Source organism: Saccostrea echinata, unplaced genomic scaffold, assembly GCF_033153115.1.
Source record: "Saccostrea echinata isolate AGI-Se365-2 ecotype Australia unplaced genomic scaffold, CSIRO_AGI_Sech_v1 ptg000002l, whole genome shotgun sequence".
NCBI classification, from domain to species: domain Eukaryota; kingdom Metazoa; phylum Mollusca; class Bivalvia; order Ostreida; family Ostreidae; genus Saccostrea; species Saccostrea echinata.
The window spans coordinates 7643542-7656791 of NW_026889751.1; the positions used below are offsets into that span (position 1 = coordinate 7643542).

Consider the following 13250-nt stretch of genomic DNA (forward strand, 5'->3'; position numbering starts at 1 on the left):
GCTATGACAAAAGTACATGACTAGGATGTTTAGTGATTGGTTGTTGATGTAACTATCTTCATGGAATGGCAAAGCCTGTGAAAATTTGTTCAACTTCAGAAATTCCATCTTATTACACACTTGAACCTCCATTGAATCATATTACTATTGAATTACAAGAATAGTTCTGACTGCCCAAGAAATGCACCAAAAATAAACAGCCAAGTTTACGGTTTCATCTGGTGTTTACCACTATATCACGAAAACACCCAATTCCATGCACATTGATATAATAACAATATAGAATCAAAGTACTGAAAGTACTGAAAGCCGGGCTTTAGTATTGTCTAATCCTAAATTAGTACATATTTGAAAATCTTTCTTTCTGACCATTGATATTTAACAGGTAGAGTTTGTGTGATTATGATTAACAATAACCCATCTACCAATAATTAAAATTTACGGCCCAGAACCCAACGTTAAGACCCCAGGATAGGACTTGGTGATATTTTTAATGAAAATACCTTTATACCTTTCTAAACATTAAGCTCACAATGGTTATGCATGGTAACAGTGCACTTTGAGTGGTTTTGCTGATTCATACAGGCACATATATAGTATCGGAGGAGCTAGGGGTGTCACCATTTTTCAAACATAAACTTTTACAATGGACAATGTACATTGAAAGGTTGATGACTCTTCGCAATCAAATTTAAATTGGAACTTTCATCTCACTCTTCGTAATATAAACCAGGTATTTATCACGAGCGACGAACAGATTTACTAAAAGCAAAATGGATAGTCTAATTTTAATTAATTTTATTGTAGGCATATTAAAAGTACAGTAATTTGGTAATGAATTAATGAAATTCGAAATGTGAAAGTAAGTTGTAGCCCACCCCTACTCCTTCTCCAACGGAAAAGGATTTTCGGGTTTGGACAATTCTCCTTTTTTCTGATAATGGTACTACATGCCTGTATTAATCAGAAAAGAAATATTCTTTATTTTTGGTCCTCTAGGAAACCAGCTGCACGAAAATTATAATTATCTAATCTTTATGACATGAATATGAGTCTAGTTCTAGTTCCAGGTTCGGCCATAATGGTCATTGCCTGAGAAAATCATGATGTATTCAGGTCTTTATGGCTTGTACATAGATGGCTCTTCATTCTGAACAGGAAGTTTTGAAGCAAAGACTAACCAACTTTTTCTGAAAAAATATAATGTGTTGTACTTAGATAAAGACTAATGAACATTTTTATATGTTGTTTTCTTTTAATTATATATTAACATAAACGATTTTTATTTCCCAGCACCCTTGAGAGCTTGCATGTGTTAAGACCTTTTTTTTTTGGAATGCGCGCGCACGCTCAATATACTGTAAAGCGCTTTGGGAGCACATGCGAGATGAATCCAAGGTGAGAAGTCTCGAACAAAATTTTCACATTCAAAACATACCATTGACTTTTCACTAAAAATTTGATCTGAATTTGTAAGCATAAAAATTTTCAACGCTAAATTGATTGTTAAATGGGTATAAATAATTTATAAATTATACATAAACATATTCACATGAAATTTCTATCTTAAAGTTTACATTTTTATTTATTTATATTCCATGCTTCACAGAATATAAATCTTTATCCCAGTCATTTAAATTAATACTATTAAATTAAAATATTAACCAAATGGAATCGCATTGTTTATTTCATATTATGAAAGAAAACAAATAGTTTTGAACTTCATTTACATCACCTTTACACAAGATCTTAGTCGCTCGCGTGGCGCAGTGGTAAGAGCGTCTGCTCTAGAGTGGCGAAGTAAGGAGTTAATCCTTACGTCGCGGGTTCGAATCCCACTGTGGGACGTGGAGACCGGTCCTTCCGTTGAGACCGTATAAACCGAGGTCCCGTGTCGCAATAGGTGCTTGCACGAAAAAGATCCCTCACTGCTCAATGGCCGTAAGTGCCGAGTATAGGACAAAATTTGGAGCTCTCCACCGGCAAGTGGTAGTGTCCCCATATGAGTGAAAAAATTCTCGAGAGGGACATTAAACAACATACAAACAAACAAACACAAGATCTTAACCATCATAAGGATTTTTGTTCGAAATTATTTATTAGAAAGGAGAAAGTTATTTTAATTGCATTCAGGGTTAACGAAGTAATACCGTATTTTCAAACCCTTTTCTTTAAACGCATTCAAATTTTAACTTTTTTATTTGAGTAGTAATATATTGAAAACATTACAGCATTACCAGTATTACCACTGTAAGATTAATCTTGAAGTTCATGAATATTTAAATACATACATCATTAGGCTAAAAAAAAATTGTTTGTTTCCGGTTATACCCGACTGATCTCCTACACATTTTTTTTCCCAGAAAATTACGAGTATCCGTAACTGTCTCTTTGTTTTACGAATTCGTAATGGCGGCGCACTTGTTTGCTGCAAGTAGTCGGTGTTCGCTGTTATTTTATGCCGGCGTTAATATAATCATAAAATCATCATCTTTTTGCAATTATTTTGAAAGGAAAAATTTAATAAATTGTCTCCTGTTAAGCCGTTTTCACAAGATCAACCCTGAAAATATCAGCAGGAATTAACACGGTATCGTACCAAATTACATCTGATAAACATGATAAATGACCACCGATGTTTTTAAAATTCATTATTACATTAAATTTCTTGCCATTCAAGACACCTTAATGCTATACTGATCTTAAAAAAACAATTACAGATATCACGACATTGTCAGTGAGCTTACTGTTTATACATGCATCACGGACGTAAATTCAGACTAATTATGCTATAATATCAGTAAACGAACAAAAAATGTCATACAATTTTTTTTAATTCTACCAATAACATATGGCTAGTGAGGAGAATATATAAGTCATTTGTTTTATTTAATGTCACTAATTTAAACATTTAAGGTCACTAATTTAAACTTTTAAGAAAACAATTAATTTTTTACAAAAAATGTTTGTCTGTCAATTGCCAAACTTTTTTTTAAAAAGAATGTTGAACCATATGGTTTGCTGATTTTTCTTTAGATATATTTGAATTAGAATTTAATTTTTTAAAAAAATTATATTCATATTGGTTTAATAATTTATGTAATTCATAGTTAAAGAAATGCACATATTTTTAGAGATATTCCGGCTTAAAGTTTCAAACAAACAGTACTTTTATCGCCGACTAGATACACCAAATACACCATGTACAATTGTCAGGCGACCTAATTCAGGCATAACGCACATTAATTAATTCTTTAAACTCCAATTTACTTATCTATTTCTTTGCTGAAAGACAAAACAGAGAATACAAGAAAACATTGATGTAACCATCAATTGTCGCCCGGGAAATAAATAAAGTAAACAATGGAAATGAGTCTTGATCATCAAACCGCTTCGATATGTGTGAAAAAGGCATGCGTCTAAATGATGGAGACGATAGTCGAGAATATTTTGAAAACTTATAGTCGGATGAAAATCGAACAAAAACGATACCCTTTTAAACTTTATCAATTCCTCAAGTAAATGTTGGCTGCATAAAGTATAATTTGAAACCAGACACATGCATCACCTATTTTTCAAAAATGTCTTTCACTTAAAGAATATAAAACACGAACTGTGTGTAAAGTACTTTTTTACGTTTTTATGCGATAAGTAAAATTCGATGTTCTAAAAAAAGGGACCTGTCGTATTTTCGATAGTAAATGATAAGCAACTTTATATATTAAATATGAAAAACATATATATTTTTACAGATTCACTTTATGGAAGTAAATATATTGTGTATCTCGTAATTTATAAAGGGAAAGAACATTCTGATTAACAATCTTTTTAATGTTTAGAAAACCTTTAATTCTGAATAACTTCTCCCACCTCAATCCCCATATACCAACACTTAAACTTATATGTATAGAGCAGCCCGGTCCTCGGGCTGCAATAACCACTCACATAACATCGACGAAAACGAAATGAAATATAGGCAACCTGTCGAAAAGCCCGCGCTTATTGAAAATAGTTCGCTTACAATATGCATTCAATAGCGTATGTGCACAAATTGTTATATCACGATTAACCTAATAAAGTAAATATTTAATTTCTCTTTCAATTTAATTCTCAAACAAAAATATTGATCAATTAACAATTCCGTAGATTGAGATGTAAAAAATATTTGTTTAAGTATCGTCTTTCAATGTGACTATTTTGTTTATCGGAAGCGTCTGCTTTGACGCTGTTAGGCTTTTTGTTTACTTTTCTGAACATGTGCTATTTATAGTAAGGCAGTCGATCACGATGCCTACAGCCAGGGCTTTGCTTTCAGCAAAGCCCGGCTAAAAATACAAATATGAAATAAAATGCAGGTATGGTATTCTGATAACCCTTTTATGTACCTAAACAATTGCAATTGCACCTATTAACACCATGCATTGCCTATGCCCACTCCTTCTCTAAGGCTGGGAGTATTGGTGATCAAAGAACAGCACTGCACCATAAACAGAAAAACAAAGCAAAAAATTTGGAATCAAGATATTTCCAAAGTCATTATCCAACTTATTTTATAAAATTCTTTGCAATGAACTAAGTTGCTTGTTATTTAAGAACCATAATAAATTTAGAGTGTGACTCAGTGTTCGAAATTAGCGTCGGCCCGTCGGTCCTGCGCCGACGTACAAACTGAAGGTCTCACGAATAGTATGACTAAATGGGTCCTTAAAATAATTTTGGGCCGACGATGATTTGCCGGGATATAAGTTAAAAGTCAATCACATCTTCTCAGACCTTTCCGGCGAGCTTGGAAAAATACACCGTTGTTTTTCTTTACCCCTTGTTGGAGATTTTTAAGAAGTTGCGATTAGAGTTAAGGTATATTGGTTTATGTATTTACATTAAATTTTATATCTTTCCTGCATTTTAACGTTTAATTGTATATATTAAACAAATTAACCAATGAGCGTCTAATGGATCTTTAAACCAAATTGGACTTATGATGGGTAAAACTTGTTATTTTTATCAAGTTCGTATAAATTCTTCTTTTCATGTGTATCTTAAATAAATACTGAAGATTTGATTTTTTCTGTATGGAATAAAGTTACGTTATATGTATGCTGTTACATTTTATCAACATATTGTGGCAATCTATGAAACCTGCATAATTTTTTACCCACTGATTTTAAAACAGAAATTATAATTCTGAGGAAAAGTATGTTTACAGTAATATAAACACGTTAAACTCATTGTTATATATGACCAAGTAAGACAGTGTGACAATTAATATCTTACCATTTCAAATTGTTAATACTTGCGAATTGTAGATACCCTTTATTAATTTGACATATTTCATATGAAGCGATAAACTTACCAAGATCATTGATACGTAAAAGTTTATTTTCCCAAAATATTTAATGGTATTATTTTTGGGCCTACGCTGCCCTGAAAGGACTCATGTAGTCCCTTTATCTGTGGGTCCTTTGGACCCATAGAAAATAATCCTGAATTTAGAACACTGGTGTGACTTACTGATGGTATTCATTCAGTTACAACTACATTAACCCACTCTTCTAACAATCTTGTCAGAAATTTAATAAACTGTCTTAAAAAATTTGTACCAAAATTTTAAACTTTTGGCCTAGGTCTAAATACAGGACAAAACAACATTGCCAAGGTGCTAGGGGTGTGCAATATTATCGGTATATCAGTATATTGCAATATTAAACCGAATGATAATATATCGCAATATTTTTTTTCTTCAAAATTGGTATTTACGATATGTTAATCGGAAGTATTACATGAACGCTAAATAAATATGGACATAATAAATAAATATAGACATTGCTACAGTGTTCAAAAATATAGAATGGAATCAGAAGGATTAATATATATTAACAGGATAACATTGTAAATTTAGAATGGAATCAGAAGGATTAATATATATTAACAGGATAACATTGTAAATTTAATTCAACAACAGTTTTATTATATTTTTTCTACAATACTTACTCTAAACAATTTACGATTTTGTACTTTTGTTTATCAAAATGGAAAACGAAAAACATTGTGAATGATCTTTTTGATTGTGATGCTTTAATTCTGAGTCCTAGTCTGAGTATACACATGTACGTTAAAAAAATAAAAGAAAAGCTGAGATATGCAAGTGAAATAATCTGGCAGTATCTCAAATTTTTACACAGATATCATATTGTAAGTAAGAAACTGTCAATTGTCTTTGCAAAAATTGCATGTAAACACGTTGATCTCCGACAAAAATGACTATGACTACCAATTTGCAGGGAACTATGTAACCAATGGACAGCAAACATTCTCTAACGTTAAATGAGCAGAACCAAGAGAGAGTATTTTGGTTAATTGGACTGAATAAAATGCACATCTATTATAAAAGGTTCACTTCAAACTTTTAGAAAAATAGAGAGCAATGCAATATATCATATTACCGGTATTTATCTCAATTTGCCATTAAATATTGCAATATATTGCAATATAATTTTTCTGGCAATACCCACACGTACAAGGTGCTTACAGTACTCTAATTCCACTGATATTAAAAAAACTTCCATCATCTTAACTTCTTATTGGAGAAAAAAACAAAAAAATTGATATGAATATAAAATTATGTTTTAAAAAAATACCAGCATATATATCGGTAAAGACTTGTTCACCATTTCAATGTCTGTATTTCCTTCTATCTGAAGATGACAGACGGTCTTAATTACTTCACACCTTCACTAAGTGTAAAAATTTATTGCATATGACATTCTTGCTTACCTCCAGCACCATATAATGTACATAAAACAATTCCTGTACATGCTAATTGCATCTATTTGAAAAATTAAATGCCACAAAATTCATGATGTAAGGGAAAGGCATTCACATTTTATTTAAATGCACACAATTTTTTTGAAAGTTTTTTTTTTCTCCCAACTCCTCAGTACCAGTATATTTTGAATCTCCACAAAATCCATCAAAAATGAAAACAAAATATAGACAGCTATAACAGGAAATTGGAATGACTTTTTCCCATCTTAAACATTACTTGCCTATACTTTACAGGATCTGTTGTTTCAAAGTGATTGTGAAAGTCTACACTGTAAATATATATTCAATTTTGGAACCAATATTGACCTTGCATTAGGCACTCTTTTCTTTCAGAGAATTTATTTATATCATCAAGACTAAACTCAGCAACCAAGAAAGACTCTGGAATCTCGATCGAGCCACTTTTTTTAACCAAAGACAATTAAGATAATTCAATCTGTGAAAAAATTCCTGATCAATCTCTTTATTTGTGCGCAATATTTTGTGGAATGTGTCAGATTATGTACATGTATACCCTAGTCTCAAGACTGTGCTTGGATTCTTGAATCTCATATATATACCAATGATAGTCAAGTACTTAAGTAGTAACTAGTAACATGTCAAATAAAAAGTAATTCCATACATGTTATACTTTCATGTAAATAACTTGAATTTGGTTCATTGATTGGAGAACATTTGTTAAAAAACACTTTTACTCTCTGAATGATGAAAGCACACCCTCCTGTACGATAGAACTTAGCAACAGTCATAATTGCTTGACAACTCATGATATTCAAAAAAATATTGATGGTGCGGAATCTAGCATGTGTTTTACCCTTAAATTGTATTTGTATAAAACATTCAGTATTATTAAATATTGCATGTGGTTGAGTGTAAAATTGAAAATTTTCACCCCAAGAAAACCATTGTCAACAGAGGTGCAGCCGAGGTTGACAATGGTTTTCGAGGGGTGAAAATTTTCAATGTTACACTCAACTACATGCAATATTTATTATATTATACTGAATGTTTTATGCTAATACATATAACAGTGAACCTTGCACGCATAAATTCTGCGCAGTCACTATTTTTTGGAATATCACCCGTCATAAAGCAATGTTGACTATTGCTACGCTGCAGAGTGTGGCTTCATCAATCAGCAGGCAATAGCGTTTTTTAACAAATATTTCTTGACAAATCAGATTCAACTAATTTACATGAAAGTATAATATAATATAATAAATACTGCATGTAGTTGAGGGTAATATTGAAAATTTTTGCCCCAAGAAAACTATGGCATTGTCAACCGACTCAAACCGAGGTGCAATTTTACCCTAAACTACATGCAGTATTTATAAATATAATATTTGATGATTTCATTCTTATGGTAGACAGGGTCTGTTTAACAAATTGATGATTCCTTCTTGGTATATGTTTCCGTCAACTCAAGTCAAGAATATTTAACTTCTGACCATCCACACATCCTGTGATTCAATCAGTGTGTGCAGCCTTCTAGAAAACTTTCATCTAGGAGGTTTCTGATCACAATTTGACATGGCATTCTTTTGATAAGGAAAACAATGTCACAAACATGTGCATGAAGATTGGAATCTACATCATACACTTTACACTGAGACCATTTCATTCTGCATTTTCCCCATACTTTTCATTTCTCATTTTTCGAATTTTCATTTGAAATCAAAAATTTTCTATTGTCATTGAATAATCAGATTATTAAATTATGGCTGCATATTTGAATACCACTACAGCAATCACAATTAAGGATATTAAGGATACTCAATAAATTTTGTTACAGAAATTTGTAAAACATTAATATCACCTTTATTAATGCTAAAACACATTTATCTCCAAATTTTCCCATCAAACAAACCTTATTTTTTTTCATTCTCCTTGATACTTATCATGTCTATGCTGAAATTCATTGCAAAAATATGAAATCCCCCAAATATAAAATTAAGCTTAGTTTTACCCTATTTTACCATGTCACAAATTAATTTGAATGTAAAAACAAAAGAATTTCAACAACCTATGATAAGTATCTCACTTTCTCTGGATTTTGGGTATCCTATGTCCAAATCATGAGTAAGGACATTTAATAGATTTTTCATCTACCTCTTGCCTTTATAAAGCATGTTCATATAATCCTGTACCTCCACTGGGTTTCCATTTGAATTTTTTGCCTTGATATTACCAAAAGTCAATTTTTCATGAGCAATCTTTCCAGTATTAGACCCCTCTGATAATAACAACACCCACAACTTGCATGATGAGACACCATTGTTTTTCCTGTCAAATATTTTATTGTTATCTCTTGAACAGCAACTTTCAGTACACATGACCTTGAAAGCAAAATACCATATGATAGACAATATTTTTTACACACAGTTTGTGACAATTCACATGCATACACAGTGATTCATGTGCATATGCCAGTACATCGTTATTTATTTATTTTATTTTACAAAATAAAATTAAATATAAATAAAGAATTTATATTTACTATTAACACTGTAGTATTTGCAAGATTTTACATACAAAGGTCCTCGCTAAGCCTATACACCATCTCATTGCAATATTAGCAATCAAAGAGTTGATGTCTATGCCTATCGTCCAAACACCTTATTTTGAAAAGAAAAAAAATATGCATAATTCAACAATTTAAAAGAAAATACTTGAACTTTATTAGCATGATTTTATTATGACTTTAATCTGATAAAAGAGTTTCAAATGTAGATATAATACATGGGTAGTTAAAATGTGTGAACTTTCCTTTCCTGTCCAAGACTTTTTTTATAAACAAAATTCTTGCAAATTTGGCTATCACATTTCCAAAACCATACTAATCCCATTAAAATAGGTATACGTACTTTCACAGTGGTGAGAACTGATGTATCCTGAAATGTGTACCTCAATATTTTTATGAATGATATATATGCCAATATAATAAATGGAGCATGCATAGAGCTAACAGAGGTGTCGATATTTACATTTTTTTCCATTATTGGAAATGAAAAAGTTTCCAGTAAATTGTAAGAACAATACAATATCATTGCTGCATTATATATTTTCACTTTTTGTCAGAAAAAAATGTGACGAACTTTCATTGAAAAACATAAAACTCGCAAACATGTAAATACTATGTAATTAGATATTTCTGAGAATGGAACCTTCTCTAAATGAAACAAGATAAAACTTAATTTGTAATGCAACCTTGTTCCAGAACTAGGTGAAACATTACAGAAATGAAAGTGCTAGTTGATGAAGCTCAGAGCATTCTTTGTATCTGATCAGCTACCGGCAACAGGAAGGTTCCTTTTTTTAAACTGTCGAGGCATTAATACAAAGTGTGACTGTTTTATTCAATATTTTAAAAAAAACTGTATTCATATGTCTTTTTAACAACCTCTTTCTTCTGTGCCCATCCTAAAATGTGTTTCCAAGAATTTTTTTTATACCCCCTTCAATATAAGTAAAGGTTTAATATCTAGGAGAGAATACTCAAACATAAAATTTTAATAATAAGTTGTGTACTAAATTACAAAGGAATTTCTTTAAAATATCAACAGTATTCTAAATTTGTTTACATGTTGTTTAAGTATATTAAACAAAAATATGTGTATTACATTAGAGTTATTTGATTAATTTCTCTTATCAGTATTATTTAACTTCATCTACCTTATACCTTTAAAATTGGATACATAGTATAAATTAAAATTTAACATGATTTTTTTTTATTTTGTTCTACTTTGTATCTTTCCATGTTCATTTTTTTTTAAAAGGCCCAGAAGAAAATAATACAAAAAAAAAAGAATATTTCTTGACTGTCTTGTCTTTTCTGTCAGTATTAACAAATAAAAACAAATAAAAGTTTTTCAAGTTCTTTTAAATTATTGCAGCAACTTCACGCAACATAAAGATTATTAATCAGATGATTCATTCTCGCTGGAAAGTTTGTCAGGTTATATCAAGGGAAGAGAAAACAATCTATTTAGACCCCATACTTTTTGTTCCAGGCCTTGTGTGGAACATGTCACCATGATTTCAATTAGAATATACTGCTTGATGTCAATGATATTAAATCTGATTCAGGCATGATTTACGATTCTACAGGTGTCTAATTATAATTTCCATTTTTCATACAGGTACGACTATCACTTATGGCTCCTAAAAAATTTCTGTCAATCTTTTATGCCCTATCATTCTGTGATCTTATCTTTCACAATACAATCGCCTCAATTTCTTCTTTTTATAATGAGATGCTGCTTTGACATCCTACCCTGCAACAAGTTGATCATGTGCCTTTGTTATGATTAATCCTCTTATTAAATGAAATTTTATGAAGATCAGATGAAATAGACATTCCACAAGAGTTTCAAATTTTAGTGAACAATATTTTGGGGCACTTGTTTACACTTTAAAGGTGAAAAAAATATATATTGAGAAAGAAAATACAAGTTTAATCCTTCTCCTGACCCAAACAAAAACAAACTATGCTTAATATTATTATATTCATTTATACAAAAAAAAACATGAGAAAGGATGTCCACATGATTTGCTCTGCCATGTGGAACTAATTCATAAGCCACAGAAAAAAAACATTCTACAATTCAGCATCCGGAGAACACATGTCCAAGCCTCTATCATGTAAAAACAATAAAGATATTAAACCGAATATGTCTTCTTTAAAAGCTTGTCATATTCTAATTAATTATATGACTAACTGTGTCTAATACTCTTCTAGGCTCTTTGTTCTTTCTTATTTTACTTTCTTTTCTTTTTTTGACATGAAAACTTACTGTACAAAAAACTATTTTTCGAACTCAATTCCAATAATCTTGTATCTTGATTTATGGGTATCCTGTCTTTGTTCCATACTCAGGTTTATTTTCAGTATATTATTGATTCAAGGATTTTATTAAGCTTCCTCTGCATTTTTCCCCACTAATAGCTTTGCAATATGATTCAGTTTGCTGGAGAACTTCCCTCCGAACATTTTCCCTAAGGCATAAATTATTTTCCAATTCCATTTTCTGTGTTCTTTGCATTATTATCTTTGATAGTTTAATAGAATAGCTCTTAATACATTTCTGTAATTAACAATTTTCTTGTCAATTAAAAATTGTAATGGCCATTATGCATGTCATGTGTGCAGTTTATTTTTGTGCTGTTTTCCATTTGTTCACTTCATATTGGTTAGTGTTCCTCAATTAGCCTGACCAAAGGTCATTTTTCATTGGTCAGTAGAACCTTATGTTCAAACTTCAAAAGATAAGCAGGTCAACTCTCACATCCACAAACCAATCCAAATATCTATTTACACCTCTTCCATTTCATATAAACTGGTATTAAAATGATTTACAATTCATCGAGTGGTGTCAAGTTGTGCAAAATCATTTCACCATGAAATATATAAAAAGCAGTGTATATTTACAACAAAAGAATGTCGAACAAAAGGTTAAAATTCTGGTAGTGTAAACGGGGATAATGTTTCTGTAGTGAGTTATGTATGTGCAGTAACAGAAAGGTTTACTTTTCCTGAATGAAAACCCTGTGTCTCTATATAATTATGGAAGATTTATCTGAGTTTGTAAGACGCCATGGTCAAGCGCTTTTGAAACGGACAGGCCCTCGACACAAACAAAAAAACCTACCGTCGTCTCTCGGTCCATCTGATTTTTCATTTCCACTAAACGACCCTCCTAATCCATTCGTTTTCCCCTGAAAATATATAAACAATGCATTTTGCAGCCCTTCAGAGCCGATTCGAAGCGAAATCCATCTTGAAAACGCACTATAAATAAATTCCCTTTGATGTTGAAAGGCGAACAAATATCAAAGGATAGGTTACCTCTTCCGTCTCGGTCACCAATCCAAGTTTATCCTCGGACAAATTTTCAGACGATCGCTGCTCCTCTTCGCCTTCATCTTTATACACTTTCACTTCATCGTTTGAAAAGAAGTCCTCGGAGCCGCCTGAATTGACATGCGGCATTGTCATTAAATTAAAAACAATCCAAAATCGGGGTTTTAGAGGCACAGTTCATAACACGTTTTGATTCCGCCATGAATATAGTCTGTAAAGATATTTCTTACGGGAAGCGCCCAATTGGCAGTCAGCACATATAACTGCGACCAATCAGAATAGCGCTTACAACTGCCGTTCGGAACCTACTAGGTTCACCTTAGGGCACCTGTTTTTAATTAATACGCTTTAATTCGATTTATTTACTTAGATAGACACAAAGGACTAACATTGTCGAGGTTTATCTAATATATACATTTTTTATCACTTACAAATTAAATAATATTCCAATCATATAGCAACGTGATCGTGTAAAATCCGTTGTTTGCAATCTCTATTTACATTCCATTGACCGGGAAAATATCACAGGACTAAACCCTTAGGAACCCCTCCTTTGATGTTA

At 31.5% G+C, this 13250-nt stretch overlaps 1 protein-coding gene across 5 annotated transcripts in view; it reads right to left on the reverse strand.

Annotated features, from left to right (window-relative positions):
• LOC133206388 (protein pangolin, isoforms A/H/I/S-like) overlaps positions 1 to 12920 on the reverse strand; it is a 71970-nt gene extending 59050 nt beyond the window's left edge. For 3 of the 5 annotated variants that reach the window (XM_061342359.1, XM_061342341.1, XM_061342402.1), the window contains exons 1-2: positions 12674 to 12919; positions 12477 to 12543 (exon numbers count right to left, since the gene is read on the reverse strand). In XM_061342359.1, coding sequence (XP_061198343.1) covers positions 12477 to 12543; positions 12674 to 12823 — 217 coding nt within the window. In that variant the 5' untranslated portion in view covers positions 12824 to 12919. Of the gene's footprint in view, positions 1 to 12476; positions 12544 to 12673 lie in introns of all 5 variants that reach the window. The other 2 variants (XM_061342352.1, XM_061342394.1) reach the window with 2 other exon arrangements.
• Between the last annotated feature and the right edge of the window lie 330 nt (positions 12921 to 13250).